We start from the raw sequence: 15,539 nt of genomic DNA, 5'->3' as shown, positions 1-15,539 counted from the left end.
TCTGCATGCCTACAGCTGTGAAATTTATCGAATGGAAATATACATTGTTTCTATAGACTCGATTCAGAATCCTCTAGGGTCTCGGTCGGGTATGATTCCCTGAATGTATCATTGAAATAAAAGGAAATTTCCTTTGTTATTGTTTTACAATAACTCATTTTACTAATGTGTACGTACTTTATAAATTCTGGATGAATTCTTTCAAAAGCTATTGCTTCAGGTTATACACACAACATTGGAACACTTATTTTGTTTTCAATAACTGTCGATCAGTCAATGGTTTAGTAATGACAATTAGTACGTAGAGTTATGTTTTAATTAAAAGTGACTTGCCTGTTGTTTTTTGAGGCACAATATAACATGCATAATTTGGCATTCCTTACATGGAAATGAATCTGTGTCTGTAAATGTGTACGTTCATCTTAAAAAATATGCTTGCTTGCCCTCTCCCGACTCTGGATAAAAATATTCGGTCGGTAGGTTGGGGGAATTTTTTTTCATTTAAAAACACTTAAGAATATGATGTTAAAATGATTATTAATTGGATGAGAAAAAATTTAAATATGAATGAAAATAATTATTTGTTTTCTGGAGGTTAAAATTTTGAGTCGGGGCATTTTTAGTCAATCGCTCGGGAGAGGGCAAACATTTTTTTTTAAAAATGGCCTAAAGTGGTATCTACAAGATATCCTCTTAAAAAAAAAATAGGAAATTAGAACTCTACACGATCTTTGACTGTAAACCCTATCCCTATTTAAAGTCATTGAATTCGTGAGTATATCAAATAATATTGATACTTTCGTTTTTCAAACGAAATTATTGTCCATTTTAGAGACAATTGAAATTTAATCTTTTAACCAGTGGATAGCTGTATTGGAACTCGCCAGTAACAAAAGAACTTGTTCTACATAAGGGACCCATTACTAAATTTGCAAGTAAATATGAAAAGTTGAAACCTTTCGCTTCATTAATTCAGCTTCAAGTCATAATTACCTCCCACAATTTACTCTAATTACTCTATCAGAACATGTCATACCAACTGTGTTTGAAACAAAAACTGCCTTACAACCAAGAGTGTATTCGGTTTATTTTCCATCAAGATCTTAAAACTTAAATATTTTGAAAAATACTGACTAAAATATAAAACGAGGCAGAAAATCAATCCCTAAATTAGATGTTCCTGTAAAAATTTTACATTAGCAAGTCTCCCGCCCAATCCGAGTTTGAATATACATCTTTTACAACTGATAAGAATTGTATAAGAACCTGAAAAGACATGGTCAAAAGTCAAATTTTGGTATTATTTTCGTATGAACACGAACATAAGCCCTTCTTTTTTGCTTCTATGTATTCTAAATCAGAACATTAAGTATTTATGGAAGATGCAGTGTCGCTTTTTCAAGTATAACTTTTTGCGTTGTTATTGTTATCCCCAAAGTATCTATATGTAATTTGTATTGTATTTTCTTGTATGGATTGATTCTTTGTTGTTACATGTAAGTGTCATGTCCTCTGTGTTGTGGGTATTGACTCTTTCTACCTTTATTGCGTGTGTATCAATTTTCAATTTGTCAAAGTTGCAGGAAATAGACAGCTTGTTGAAGAATGCACAAAAATGCTGCTATGTTACAAAAGAGAAAATAACAATCATTAAATATTGCTAAGAGATATTTAGAAATGGTTACTTGCCTTAAAATTTTCCTCAATTTATAAGCATCCAAACGTTAAAATTATGATGGTAAAAATGATTGAAATTTAAAGAATGTATGTATATGATTAATAGTTAATTGTTTTCTACGAGCTACATCTAAATAAGGAAGGAATTCTTTTCCATCATAAGAAAGAAGGTGGTATATAAGTTGCAACGTTGAACAACTAAGGCTCAACGACTAATTTAAACATTTTTACAACGTTTAAACAACGTTGAAGATGCAGCTTATTTTCAACGTTGATTGTTCCTTGATATTTCAACGTTTAAACAATGTTGAATATTTAGCATATATTCAAGGTTTAATGTTTGCTGTTATTTCAAGGTAGAAACAACGTTGAAGATGCAAAATATTTTCAACGTTGAATGTTCGTTTCCATGTTGAAACAATGTGGCAGATGCAACATATTTTTCAACGTTGAAAAACTGAGAAACATTCAACTTTAAGCAACATGTAATGTGCATCTTATTGTCAACGTCAAAATAGTAAGAGTTATTCAACGCATTGACACGTTTCATTGGACTTTCGAAACTGTTCACTATCCGTTATCTTCACATTTCATTGGAAAGAATTGGGCTTACAACAATTTTAATATGTATTTTTATACAAACTATGGGGTCTACATTCACCACTTCTTTCAATATGATCAATATGTAAATTAATTGTGAATATAGTATTTTTGCGTAAACGAAAAAAAAAATATGCTTAATTCATAAACTTTTAGGATTTTTAATTTTTTTTCTTAAATTATGGCTTCTATATCCAAAACTTTACTATAATTGCAAAGACTGTACATGAAGTCAACATGATTTCAACAAAATATCAACGTTTCTACATCAAAATCATTCCAACCAAAATTCAAACTTATTTCAACCAATGTTCAACCTTTATTCAGTAATTATATCTGACGTCGAAACAACGTTTAAGTTTCAGCGCTGCCACAACTTTCATTTGCAACCAAAATTCAACTATAAATCAACCTAAGTTCAACCCAAAATAAAGGCGGCGAGTTTGAAAGTTTTCTAAACGTGAACGTAAAGACGATCGACAATTTTTTTGCTGACATCCTAAATCAAAGACATTCAGTATAATAAAATAAATTATGCCTGTTTTGGGGGTAATAGTTGAAATTGACACCACACCCTCTAAAACAGGCACCATTTATATACTGTGTACTTTATATTTTATTATTGTTCATTTGTGTTTAAACAATGCATAAAATCCTTTCCCTGTTGAACGACACTCACTTAATAAGTTACTTTAATAAAATATTTTTAATATCATCTTTTTAATTACAAGTAAAATAATATACCATATCACAGTTTCAGTACGTAATTCCCAACATAATACTTTTACAATTCAAATGTTTGCAAAAAGCATCGAATTAGATTGCTTACAGTCCCATGACAAACACAATTGCACTGTTTACAAAATAAAGTATATTTAGCTTTGTTAAGGAAGGAAATTGGAAACATGATATGAGAACCTTCTTGATATGTATTACATGTACTTAAAATAATCACCGTAAAACAAAAGTAACTGAATACATATAGAATTAAATGAGTAAGATATGTACTTCGTACCATTTTCATCACGTTTCAGTTTTTCGCCACGTAACGGTTAGAAATATAATATCTATTCTGAATGTTGAAAATAATATAAGTATAAAAATATTTACACATTTTCGATTAAAAGAATTTAACATCTTTCAGAGTTGTCTGGTAGCTAGTTTGTGCAGTTTCGAAAGTTCTAATCTTGCGGGATATATGTGAAATACAGCGCTATGACAAAAGTATTCGCGATTTTTACGCAATGGCGTCGTTCTCGCTGTTCGCCTCGCTCGGGGAATGGGCAATAACTCTAATTAAATGCCGTGTTGACATCTCAAATTTTTACAGAATTGTCTTCACATCGGAAGTGACGTTATATCTATTTTTTTTTTATCGTCTGCTGTCTGGAATTTCATGTAAACAAACGGGGATTACGATGGGTAGGAAATCGACAGAAATATCAAATGATGTCAAAAAAATAATTGTGGACATGAAACTGGAGGGGCAAAAAACATCGGTAATAGTGAATTTATTACAAATACCTGAATCAACCATCAGATCTATTTGGAAAAAAATATTTGTTGACTGGTGAAGTCAGAATCTTGAAAAGAAAAGGACGCCCTCAGAAGCTGTCAAAAAGGGATCAAAACTGGATAATAAGACATACTAAAACTAACAGAGGACGGGTTTTAAGGGACATTACTAACGAATTTAATGAAAGCAGGGATGCTAATGACTCTGTTCACCCACGGACAGTCCAAAGATTTTTGCGTGATCACGAATTTAAGCGACGAGTTGTTAGAAAAAAAAAAATGGTCGTTTCCAAGATCAACAGAAAAAAGGCGTGTTGCCTGGTGTTTAAAGAAAAGAAAACTCACAATAAATAATTATTGGAACACTATCATATTTTCCGATGAAAGTCAGATAGTTTTAGGAGAAAATCATAGAGTGTATGTGTGGAGAACATCTAAAGAGTCCTACTTGCCGCAGTGCATGTGCCCCCCTCGGCAGAGAAGGCTTTCGGTTATGGTGTGGGGATACATCACCTACCACGGGGTAGGTACACTTTACACTTTGCATGATTAGTGGAAATATTAATGCAGTCAAATACATATCCATTTTAGAAGATCAACTTTGGCCTGTCATTGTCCGACATTTCCTCAACAAAACCTATCGTTTTCAAGACGACAATGCCCCCGTCCATAGAGCTCGGATTACTCAAGATTACAAACAACAAAATAATATTCCTACAATGTCACCGGACATTAATATTATAGAGAATTTATGGCTAAAATCAAAAGAAATCTGCAAAATCGAGCTCCAAATATTAAGACTCCTGAAGAATTGTTCGATACGATTTTACACATCTGGAATTCCTTCGATGAAAACTATATCAAATCTCTGTACGAATCCATTCCCCGTCGACTATTAGCTGTAATCAAGTCTAAGGGCCATCTCACCAAGTATTAATAAAGGTAAGTCTGTTAATTGTTTCACAATTTATTATTTATTTTTACGAAGCGCGTCGTGTTTACGTCCGCCATTTTGAAAAATCGCGAATACTTTTGTCATAGCGCTGTAGTTTAAAATCCCGACTTCTCTTGAAAGATTGATTGATAGAACATATTTTAAGGACATTAGTCTGCTTCCAGCACGTAAATAAACATTTTAATGTTATGTTCATGTTAAAAGAAATCAGTATTTCGTTCTTCTGCTCAAACAACCTATTGTTTCTGTCACTGCACTTTTAGGTTAATGTCATAATATGCTTATCAAATTTTCGATTTACTTCATATTCTTTATCTTCGTGCAGTTTCTCAAATCTTCAAATCAAGTATCTATACATTTATTTTAATGAATGGTTTGCTTTATTTTATTGATTATATTTAAAGAAGGGTGATGAATTCCCTTCTTTGGATCACTTGTGCTGCATCAAATCAAGGGTAATATCGTCATACATGACAAACGTTCTGTTTCGTAATACTCTGCAATATGATTGTCAAATGGTGATATTTTGTATGATTAAAAGATGTAGTTGATAAAACGAAAGTAAACAGATTTTTACTTATCATGAGGTCTAATTGATTATTGTTAGTTTTCAAAATTCTACTGATGTTACAATGATACTCATAAATCGTGCCTTCAAACCTTCCTTAACATAGATGAGTAAGTGTTAAAATACTTCCTTTCCGGAAAACAAAACCTTCAATTAATATTTTTGGGCAAAATGTGTAGACGTTTACTTTAGAGGGGATAAAGCTTCCTGTTTAGTATACGTGTAAATAGTTTGAAAGGCTAATTGTATGTAAGTCTTATTTTGAGCACCGCTTATAAATCCACGGATATGACTTTGATTTTGTGCTCAGTCTGTAAGTAAAATCTGCATTATAATTTGAAAGTTCCATAGAAAATTTCTTTGATTTACGATATCACTTCATGTAAGATATAAATAATAAATCCTAATCCTAATTTCTTTAGTTGAATAGAGAATTAAAAAAATAAAATAAAATAAAAGGTATTATTATTTTCCTATTTCATACGGTACATAAGAAAATGTAATACTGCTCTGAATTATGAAGCGGTGTTGAACAAATGGCAGACACTTATAATTTGTTTTAAAGTTTTTCATATGCATTGCTTCAATGCAGGTGGTTAAAACTATCATAATTACTTTTACATAAAGGTATTTTCGTTTCATTCTGTACCCGAAATGTGCTTAAAAAGCCATTGTATGACTTGTACAAAAATATCTTATAAGAAGTCCTTCTTACCCGCACAATTGGAGGTATTTTCCACCAATTTTGCAACCAATTTTACATGATAGTAAATTCACATTTTTCCAAAGCAAGATACTATCCACGGATATCCATAAAATGTCTAAAGTGAATCATTATAAATTAAAGTTTGCACCTACAACAGCCTCTTTTAACTCTTATGATATTAAATTCCTTACCTCTAACCACTGACATAGAATTAAATTTTCATACATGTAACACTTTAAACTTATGGTCAAAATCAATTCATTTTTAATATCTTGGTATTTCAGATAAATGACAGCAAATTGTGCTGTAAAATTTTCTAAATTTTTAAATAAATGCAATGCACAGGGTTAAATATTTATCATAATGCACAACGTCATATTTCAGTTCTTCTTCTTCGTGTGATATGTATTCTGCAAACGAAATTAGACTGTGCAAGGTAATGATAATTTCTTTTATGCAAAAACTCCCTCATACTCATAATAATATTATATTCATATTTTTTTGTTCAAAATTAATAATTTGAGACGCTATTTCTTGGAAAAATCATACTGTGAATGTTTATGATTTCAAGTGCAGTCTGTTTTCGGGACGTGCTAGCATTTTATTCCTCATCAAAAGCCTGTGAGTTCTATCAAGCCACATTTACAGCTATTTTTCATGGTATTTGTTTTTAGATTACACATACTTGTTTTGGAATGTTGTTTTTTCCTTCTTTACACTGATCAAGATCAAACTGCCAAAGGCAAAAAAAAATCATCATATCAAGTTAATTCATTGCCTTAAAAATGCTAAATTGTAGCTATTTTATCTCAGATGACAAACGTGTAGAAATAGAACAAAGAAAAAATATATATCTCTCCTAAAGGAAGCAAGATGAAATGATATTTTGAAAATTAATGTATATTAATTTACAGAGAACAAGGACATTTGTATTATCAATTGTTCCCTCACTAATGCTAATGTGAAAAAATCTGATGTACAGTATGAAATTGAGGAAATGGAAGTAACTTTCTCCCCAGCATTGCAGTTCAAAATGTACAGGCCATGTGGTAGCTATGACAATACTGATGCGTTCATTAAAATTAAATGTGAAGAGAAGGGATTAAATGGTAGGTGAGCATTACATTTTACCAAACGTTGAGACTTTACTTGTAATGGTTATATATATATATATATATATATATATATATATATATATATATATATATATATATATATATATATATATATATATATATATATATATATATATATATATATATATATATATAGTACCGACCGAACACAACCTAACACCAGAGCGAACCAAAAGCGCACCCCAGGTTCGCTTTCTGGGTTCCGTCGGGGTCCGCTGCGGCTCCGCTTTCAGAAAATTTGGGACCGCTCTGGGTGCGCTTCGGGTTCGCTCTGCGTTCGCTCGGGATCAGCTCTGGGTCCGCTAGAGCCAACCTGGCGTTCGCTTTCCGGGTTCGCTTTACGCACTCATGAGTGAAGCGGACCCCGCTTTAATCTTGCCGCCAGTAAGCCCCGCCCCTTGTATATTCCAAATACAGTAGTGAAATCGATCATTACTGTTTTTATGGCGATCGAAACATGTACATGTAAGTGACAATATGGAGAACGTTGATAAATTTTCAAGATTTTCACCGTACATTCGACGTAGAATTATCACTTTTATTTTTCTTAACTTACAAGCTAAGTATATCTCGAAAGAAAACGAAGAAAAGGTGTTAAATTTATTTTCGAAGTATCGGATGGAGTGAAATTGATAAGAGTATCTTAATAACAAAAAAACTTTCAAATTCATTTGTTTACATTATTCATGCGTTTTAAAATAAGTTGGAACTTCCAATTGTAATTGCAATTGCTAAATCGTAATTTAAATGTTTGAAAGACAAAAAACTGAATTATGATCTTATCTATGAAATAGCTGAGACATACTGTACACGTAAAATGCTAAGTTTTCATATAAATTTAGCAGGTTATATTTAAGCTAGGTTGTCGTCCATTACATGTATATGTAGGTCGTAATAATCACTAAAAATTCTCATACAGTGTAACTTGAGTTTCGTTTTACAGATCATTTATAATTTACTTCCATACTATAAATCATTGTTTTATAAGGCGAGTTTAGACTTATAAAAAAAAAAAAAAAAAAACAATAACAACAATCAAAAAACCAAAACAAACAAAAACTAATAACTGGTCCACTGATAAGAATATATTTTTTTTTAACTTGTTTTTAAAATACATGTAAATGATCATTTGAATAGTTTGTGTTCCTGACTGGTTCATGACCCCCCCCCCCCTCCCCCCTCCCACTACATACATGTACATACTGGAGCGGCATGTTAACAAACAAAATTCTAAATGTTTAAAAATAAATAAAAACAAGAAAGAAAACAAACAAAATAAGAATTCAATAACTGTAAACTCGCATGATTAAGTGGATGAAATTAAGATAATAACGCCCGATGTTTTTTTTTTTTTTTAATTGTTTTATTTCGATGAGCCCCCCGCCCCTCTCCGTACTCGAATTGTTTTCTATGAGCCGGTTGTAGCGATTTTAATTTCAAATAATATACAGTGTTCTCTCTCTCTCTCTCTCTCGTAAAGCTATTTTACTGATTTTCAGCATTCAGGTGGCAGCAAATTACATATACTCTTCATGCAACGTACCAAAGAACTATGACGTTTCCAAATTCAAATATCAAAAAAAAAAAAAAAAAAAAAAAAAAAAATAAGAATAATAATTGAATTTCTCATTGATAACGTGCCCAGACGAGGTACATGTAACTTAATGGGCATCGAATGTAGGGGGAGTATATACTCAGGTATACCGTGAAGATGGAGACAGTATACATCCAGCTAGCAAATATCAATTTAAAAAACCCACCGCATTTGCTCTTAGCACCCGCAATATCTTCGAAACAGGTGGATGATTACCGACATGTTATAACCTTGGCTTCACTTTGAAACTATAATTATTAAAGTGTTAAAATTAAATAATTATGACAATTACAAAGTTAAAATACAGGTACCTATGTAATGGAAAAATATATGTACGTTTTCGTATCAAGGTATCTTTGCAAGTTCAATTTACTAATGTTGGAATTACGTGTACTTTTCATGCACAAGTACAAAACGTACCCGTCTAGAATTATTTTTATATCCATATAAAGTATTTCGAAAATTACACGTAGTACATGTAAGAGGTTCGTGAACATGTAAACCTGTATAATTATATATGTCGACGCGAAGGAAAGTGGTAAGCATTTTTTTTTTTTGGGGGGGGGGGGTTTGGGGGGGGGGTGGACTGAATTGGAAGTAGTTACAAAAATTAAAAAAACATACAATGTAAGGTCTACATGTAGGATAATTAAAATTGACAAAATAATCTTTCCCTATATACCTGTATTTAAATCAAGCTATTTATTAAATTTTTGCAAAAGATTAATTTAAAAAAAAATATCATAGTAGTTAAAATATGAGATTTTTTTCTCCAATTTACGGATTGACATAATGCACATTTATACTGTACAATGTACATTTAATTTTTTTTCATGATCAATAATTAAGATCGATAATTTTGATGTTGATCTGGATAAATTAAAACGTGCATGTAAATTGAAATAATGAATGAAAAATAATTAAATCAAAGCGCGTACATGTTCTTATACTGTATCTTGAGATAATAAAATTTTATAATTTATCGAGGACCAGTTAAAAATAAAAAAATAATGAATATAGATGTGTAAATATTGCATGTTGTCTGGAGAATTAAAATATATAAATGTAAAATCATGTTGAAAAATCATATTAATAATATTTTTACACTGTACATTCACACGCTTTGCTTGTACAATGTTTAGATTATAAACTGGCATGTTGACTGGTCGATGCGCTGATGGTCAACGCATTTTACATGTATCACTTATCCTGATTGACAGACTTGTTCGGCATGTTGATTGGTCGACGCGCTGATGAGTTAATCGCTAATCCTGATTGACAGCTCTGTTACGCAACACCGAACGCGCGTTCGCTTTCTGGGACCGCTACTGAATTTGGGGTTCGCTTTCAGCGTTCGCTCTGGGTCCGCTCTGGGTTCGCTACGGGTTTGCTCCTGGTTCGCTCTGGGTCAGCACTAGCGGACCCTAAGCGAACCCGAAGCGAACCCAGAGAGCGAAACCGGGGTTCGCTCTGGGTTCGCTTTCTGTTAGGTTGTGTCTGGTCGGTACTATATATATATATATATATATATATATATATATATATATATATATATATATATATATATATATATATATATATATATATATATATATATATATATATATATATATATATATATATACCAAAAGGAGAGCGCCGGCGAATAAACTACGTCATTTTTGTAACGTAGTCGTATGATATCCTAAGAATTTTTCCAAGATAGTCTCATTTTATAGTGATGTGCAATGACATAAAAATTGTGAATTGCTGTATTCATTTATGAAGTCTTCATTCGTATTGATTAGTTTTTCATCTTACTGATAACATTCATACCACCTGTTTTAAATCAGATGTCATAAAATCTTCCTCCTAGCAAATAGGAATTGATATCAGGGAAGATTGCAAAGTATATCGAGGATAAATCTGAAATTAATTAAGGTGCATGTTTCACGAATTTAAAACCGAGCATATAAGATCACAGTGCGTTGTCTTAAAGAACAGAAACCTTGTTTAGATTTCCTGCGGGATGTATTTTTTTTCCGAAATGTCTGAATTAGGTTGCACTCTACGAATTTTTCTTATAGTCTGGTATGATTGTTTTTGCTTCAGAAACAGCATGTTTTAATATAATTTTAATACTCTTCCTATATATTCCTTTTTTTAATTGATACGTTATAATAAGGAACATTTTTTTTCACAAAGAAAGGAGAGTCGGGGAGTCTTGTTCTGATTCATCACAATGTAGACAAGGAACACGTTATTCGTCATGTAATCCAACTAGTGGAGTCTGCGAATGTGAAGAAGGCTACATAATGATGTACAATATATGTTTTCAGGGTAATCTGAATGAGCTCGTGTTGTATAATTCAGTGTGAACATACTGAATCAGATTTAACTTATTTTTAGAACTGAAAACTTCAATGTACGCTTTAATCGAAATAAGTGAAGTACGTGTATGTTTTTACATTAAACAAGTTGCTATTCTTGTATTTAATTTTTCATTCTTTATTTTGCACAGGTAACCTGTCGTTAGATGATAGTTGTGATATAAATGAGCAATGCAATGGAACTCCTGAAGATTTATTTTGTTCACAAAACGGTTCTGGGAAAATATGTTCACGTACACTTGTGTCAAAAATCAGTTCCTCTAACAATAACGGTAAAACCTTAGAGAATAATCCCAGTTGAATCTTTATTTTGGTAATTTACACATGCTTGTTTAGAAAAAAAAATAAATGTGAAAATACAGTAATCAGGTTCAAAAGTCCAATTGAACAATAGGTGTTGAAGCAGGTGCCATGGAGGAGTGAGCATAAGTTACCTAAGTTAGAACATAAGTTTATGCTATCGATCACCGTTTGTTATCCTCACTTTATCATTGAATAACCCTTTATTCTAGTTAATCAATAAACATAATTTACAATAAACATTAATTTCATAGAGAGAAACAATGAGGATATCAGCTTATTCATCGGATTAGGAATAGGAGGAATTACTTTTGGTGTTCTTGTATGTGGACTTCTGTACACTATTCTTGTTTGGTGTAAGAAAAAGGCAGATCATAAAAGGTACTTCACACAAATTAGTAAGGTAATTAGTAAGTAATGCAAATAAATACATTTGCATGGTGTCTTTCTGATAAGGTTTCACGTAAAGTATTCTGATAAAAATATTACAGAGCATTCCTACTATTTTATATTGTATTCCTCGTTTAGACAGGTATATGAGGCCTCTACACCTAATTACTATAACCTTGAAAAGAGAAATGCTGGTGAAAACACGGAAGAAACAGGAAAACACACATCTAAGGTGTGTATAAAATTTTAAATTTTACTTGTAATTGTGTAAGACACTTTTCAAAACATCTATACATGTTTGACCTGTTTTGAATAAATTCAATGAAAAATATATTTAATAGGTATCAAACGAAATACCACTTGGTAACCCTTTCAGCGGCCAGGAGAACGTTAATCAAAACGACATTTACAACCATCTCAATGAAGACAACTCTGTGCCAGATATAGCGTCAGACTATGACCATGCATGCTTTGTTAACCAGGAAAAAAATACGTATAATCAGCTAGGGTTATACAACACAAAAAGAAATTAAAGCTTCATTTGAATATGCTGAAAGTAATTTATTTTCTCAATATGCATAACTATCACATACATCCAAAAACTGCAAATACATTTTAGTAGATAATTTTGAATAATTTAATGGCGTTGTTTCAAATCTGTTTAATAAGTCTTACACACATGTATATCCAAAAGAAAGTTATTCATGGCTGAAAGAATCTGTGAGCAGCATCGCCAAAGAGCCTAAAGAGAAGTTCTTGAAGCAATCAATATGACGTTTGTATTTTTTTTTTTTTGGAGAATCTTAATTAATTGCATACAAATATGAAGTGAAGAGATTCTAAACTGGTAGGAGACAACACTTAGTATACGCTCCGTACATGGCTTGCACCAAAAGCTTTACAGTTTACACAAAACGCTTTACACGAAAAACTGCACGGTTTACATGAAAGCTGCAGAAAATGCTTTGTACGTGTTTCTCACACACTTTTGTCTTGATTTGGATTTTCTATTCAGAATTTCCGAATTTAAATTGTTACAATGTTAAGAAAATAAATAATAATCGCTAATTTTCATAAAGCATTACACATATAAGCATTACACAGTACTACGTAAAGTGATAGAAATATTCAATGTCCCGTTGTTATTATTCACTACTGCAATTCTGTAGTAAGTCAGTTATTAATTCATAGTGATAAAATTGATCAATTTGCATTTGATTTATGTTAGAAAATTTGTTGTAATGTTTCTGATATAGTTTAAAAAGAATTCTTTTTCGAGTAATGTAGATGTTCATAATTTGCAATGTCAAAAATAAATACAACGGGACCATCTCACACCTTTTCTTCATTATTGTCGAGATGAGTGGTGGGTGGGGATAAGATTATTGAGATTTTTCTGTTGTGTCTCAAAAGCTTTAAATAACTTATAGCGATATTAAGACTAGTTTCTCCAGTGGGGCCAGGTTAAAATTTAGAAAAACTCAGAATATAGCAACTCAGAATATAGCATGTAAAATAAAAATGTTGAACAAGTTTGGCTTTACACAAAGCCTTACATTTACATGCTGTCTCTTTAGTTTCAATAAAGTCACAGAATAAAAAATGTGGAATATTACATTTTGAGCTATAACCCTGGGTAAAATTGTTTACTTCATTGATTTTTAATAACTGTTTTTGGTAAACGTAACCAGTCAGTACTCAGTTGTTCTGCAAGAAGGTGGCTATATAATCCCTGAAATCCACTTGCTTTTAAACAGCCGCATACTCTGACCAACACAAAGAAGTTTTAAAGCGCAGACAAATCCTTCAATGGCTTCCGAAAACTTCTTCTGAGCTGCAAACAGAAAATACGACATTACTAGATTAAGGGCACCCATAGGAAATACGCCTCAAAATATTCCGAGAAAATGAATACAGTGTTGATATTTTTTAAAAGCAAGAGTTTTGATACATGGGAATTTTGATATGCAAATATATATACAGTACCCCAACCTGACACCAAAGACGTCTCAGAAACCTGTCCCTTGGGACTGCTGTGGATCTGCACTTGGACCGCTATGGCACTGCTGTGGGATATTGCTCTGGGATCGCTGCAGGACTGCTGTAGAAAGCAAATCCAGCAATCCCTGCTTTCTGGGACTGCTTTGTACACCCTTTCTGGGACTGCTTTAATTTGTACATTCTGAGTGACAAGAAAGCCCCTCCCCTTGTGTATCCCAAATTTGCAGGTTTTCTTCTGTGGTTTTGTTTGCATTCAGCCTAGAAGTTGTCCAAGTAACAACAGAATGCATTTCTAAAAAAAAAAAAAAAAAAAAAAAAAAAAAAAAAAAAAAAATTAATAAGTATGGTTAGATACTGGGGAAAAATGGAACATTATTATGTGTGAACAAACGATCTCGGATCATTGTGGTGTAAAATAAGTTAGAAAAATCGATTAAATCTTCATAATAATAATAGTGATTTGCATTCCCAATTAAAAAAAAAAATCGGAACTCAGAAAAAAGATTTTTTTTAATCCTTCTATTTATCGTAAATACAGGTGTTTAAACAAAACAATATATATATTTTTTTAATTAATTAATTCTGTGCAATTATGTACTCAAAATTTTCATTTTTTCTACGTCCTGAATAGGGAAACAAACACGTCATTAAAGATAAATATTTAAAAAACGACATGCTATTCTGGAAAGTTATTTATTTTTAAACTGAAAAGGCCGCTATCATGAAGAAAAAAAAAAACAACTTTAAATGCACTTTTTAACCGCTTCAATGTATTTATAACCTTGTAAAAATTAATTCTTTTTTTCCCATGATAACTTTTTCTGCCATTCTCCCGTCATATAAAGAACGTGGGCAATTGTTTTTTTTATAAATAAGTTTTACAAAATATATACATTTTTAAATATGGTTTAAAATATTGAAAATTGTATTTTATTTCTTTTCTTTTTATGTGTAAGTAGACAAGATATACTTAAGAACTGCATTGTCGGGTCGATTAAAAGACATACACAGTGTATAAAATGTTTCAACACCTGGCTGAGATTTCAATCACCTTTTGGTATGAATAACAGACAGTCCACGCGTATAGACATATATAATGTCTATATATTAGAGATAATAGACAGATTAGTTTATTTTCGTGTCAAATTAATATGCTTCTTGAGTACATGTGTTTATTTATTGTGAAGGCCTCTTTTCGACTTTTATTTCTCTTTATTTATATACTGTATTTTTGCTAACTACTAAGAAACAGTTGTCACACAGGAATTGTGAATATACAGTAAATGTAACATGTTCATGTATAATATAACACCTTTCTCCTAAAAAAAGAAATGTATCACTAATTTCTATTGCTTTATATTACTTACATTGTTTGTTGATACAATATGTAATCTTAGCTAGGACTAAAGTCCACCCATTAAATTTATTAACCCCGCCTATCGGGACTGCTAGGACTGCTTTTTGGAACTGCTGGGACTGCCTTCTGGAACTGCTGGGACTGATGGGACTGTTGTTTGACTTCTTTGGGACCGCTATTCGACTGTTCTTGGACTGCAATGAGACTGCTCTTGGACTGCAGTGGGACTGCTCTTAGACTGCTTTCTGTGAGGATGGTAAAGTATGAGATCTCTGCTGAGTACGGCAGCGGCGACATCACTTATATCAGCTGTTTGCCACGTCAGAAGTTTAAAATTAGTATTCTAGTATACCGGTCCCTATAAATATGGC

At 31.9% G+C, this 15,539-nt stretch overlaps 1 protein-coding gene across 1 annotated transcript; it reads left to right on the top strand.

The window, feature by feature from the left end:
- The first annotated feature begins 3,695 nt into the window (after window positions 1-3,695).
- On the top strand, window positions 3,696-12,998 carry LOC133178647 (uncharacterized). Its single transcript, XM_061313372.1, has 7 exons — window positions 3,696-3,699; window positions 6,936-7,130; window positions 10,936-11,070; window positions 11,252-11,392; window positions 11,675-11,801; window positions 11,949-12,042; window positions 12,152-12,998. The coding sequence occupies exons 1-7, from the start codon at window positions 3,696-3,698 to the stop codon at window positions 12,341-12,343; spliced, it is 888 nt and encodes a 295-aa protein (XP_061169356.1). The 3' UTR covers window positions 12,344-12,998.
- The last annotated feature ends 2,541 nt before the right edge of the window (window positions 12,999-15,539 follow it).

Source organism: Saccostrea echinata, unplaced genomic scaffold (assembly GCF_033153115.1).
Source record: "Saccostrea echinata isolate AGI-Se365-2 ecotype Australia unplaced genomic scaffold, CSIRO_AGI_Sech_v1 ptg000003l, whole genome shotgun sequence".
Taxonomy (NCBI): Eukaryota; Metazoa; Mollusca; class Bivalvia; order Ostreida; family Ostreidae; genus Saccostrea; species Saccostrea echinata.
The sequence above is the reverse complement of the archived record's forward strand: the minus strand, read 5'-3'. Positions and strand labels throughout refer to the sequence as shown.

Bases quoted from the DNA above. Each gene is read 5' to 3' on its own strand.
- LOC133178647 (XM_061313372.1), top strand. The intron at 7,131-10,935 runs GTAGGTGAGCAT...TTTTTCACAAAG, and splicing joins TGAAGAGAAGGGATTAAATG to AAAGGAGAGTCGGGGAGTCT. The intron at 11,071-11,251 runs GTAATCTGAATG...TATTTTGCACAG, and splicing joins GTACAATATATGTTTTCAGG to GTAACCTGTCGTTAGATGAT.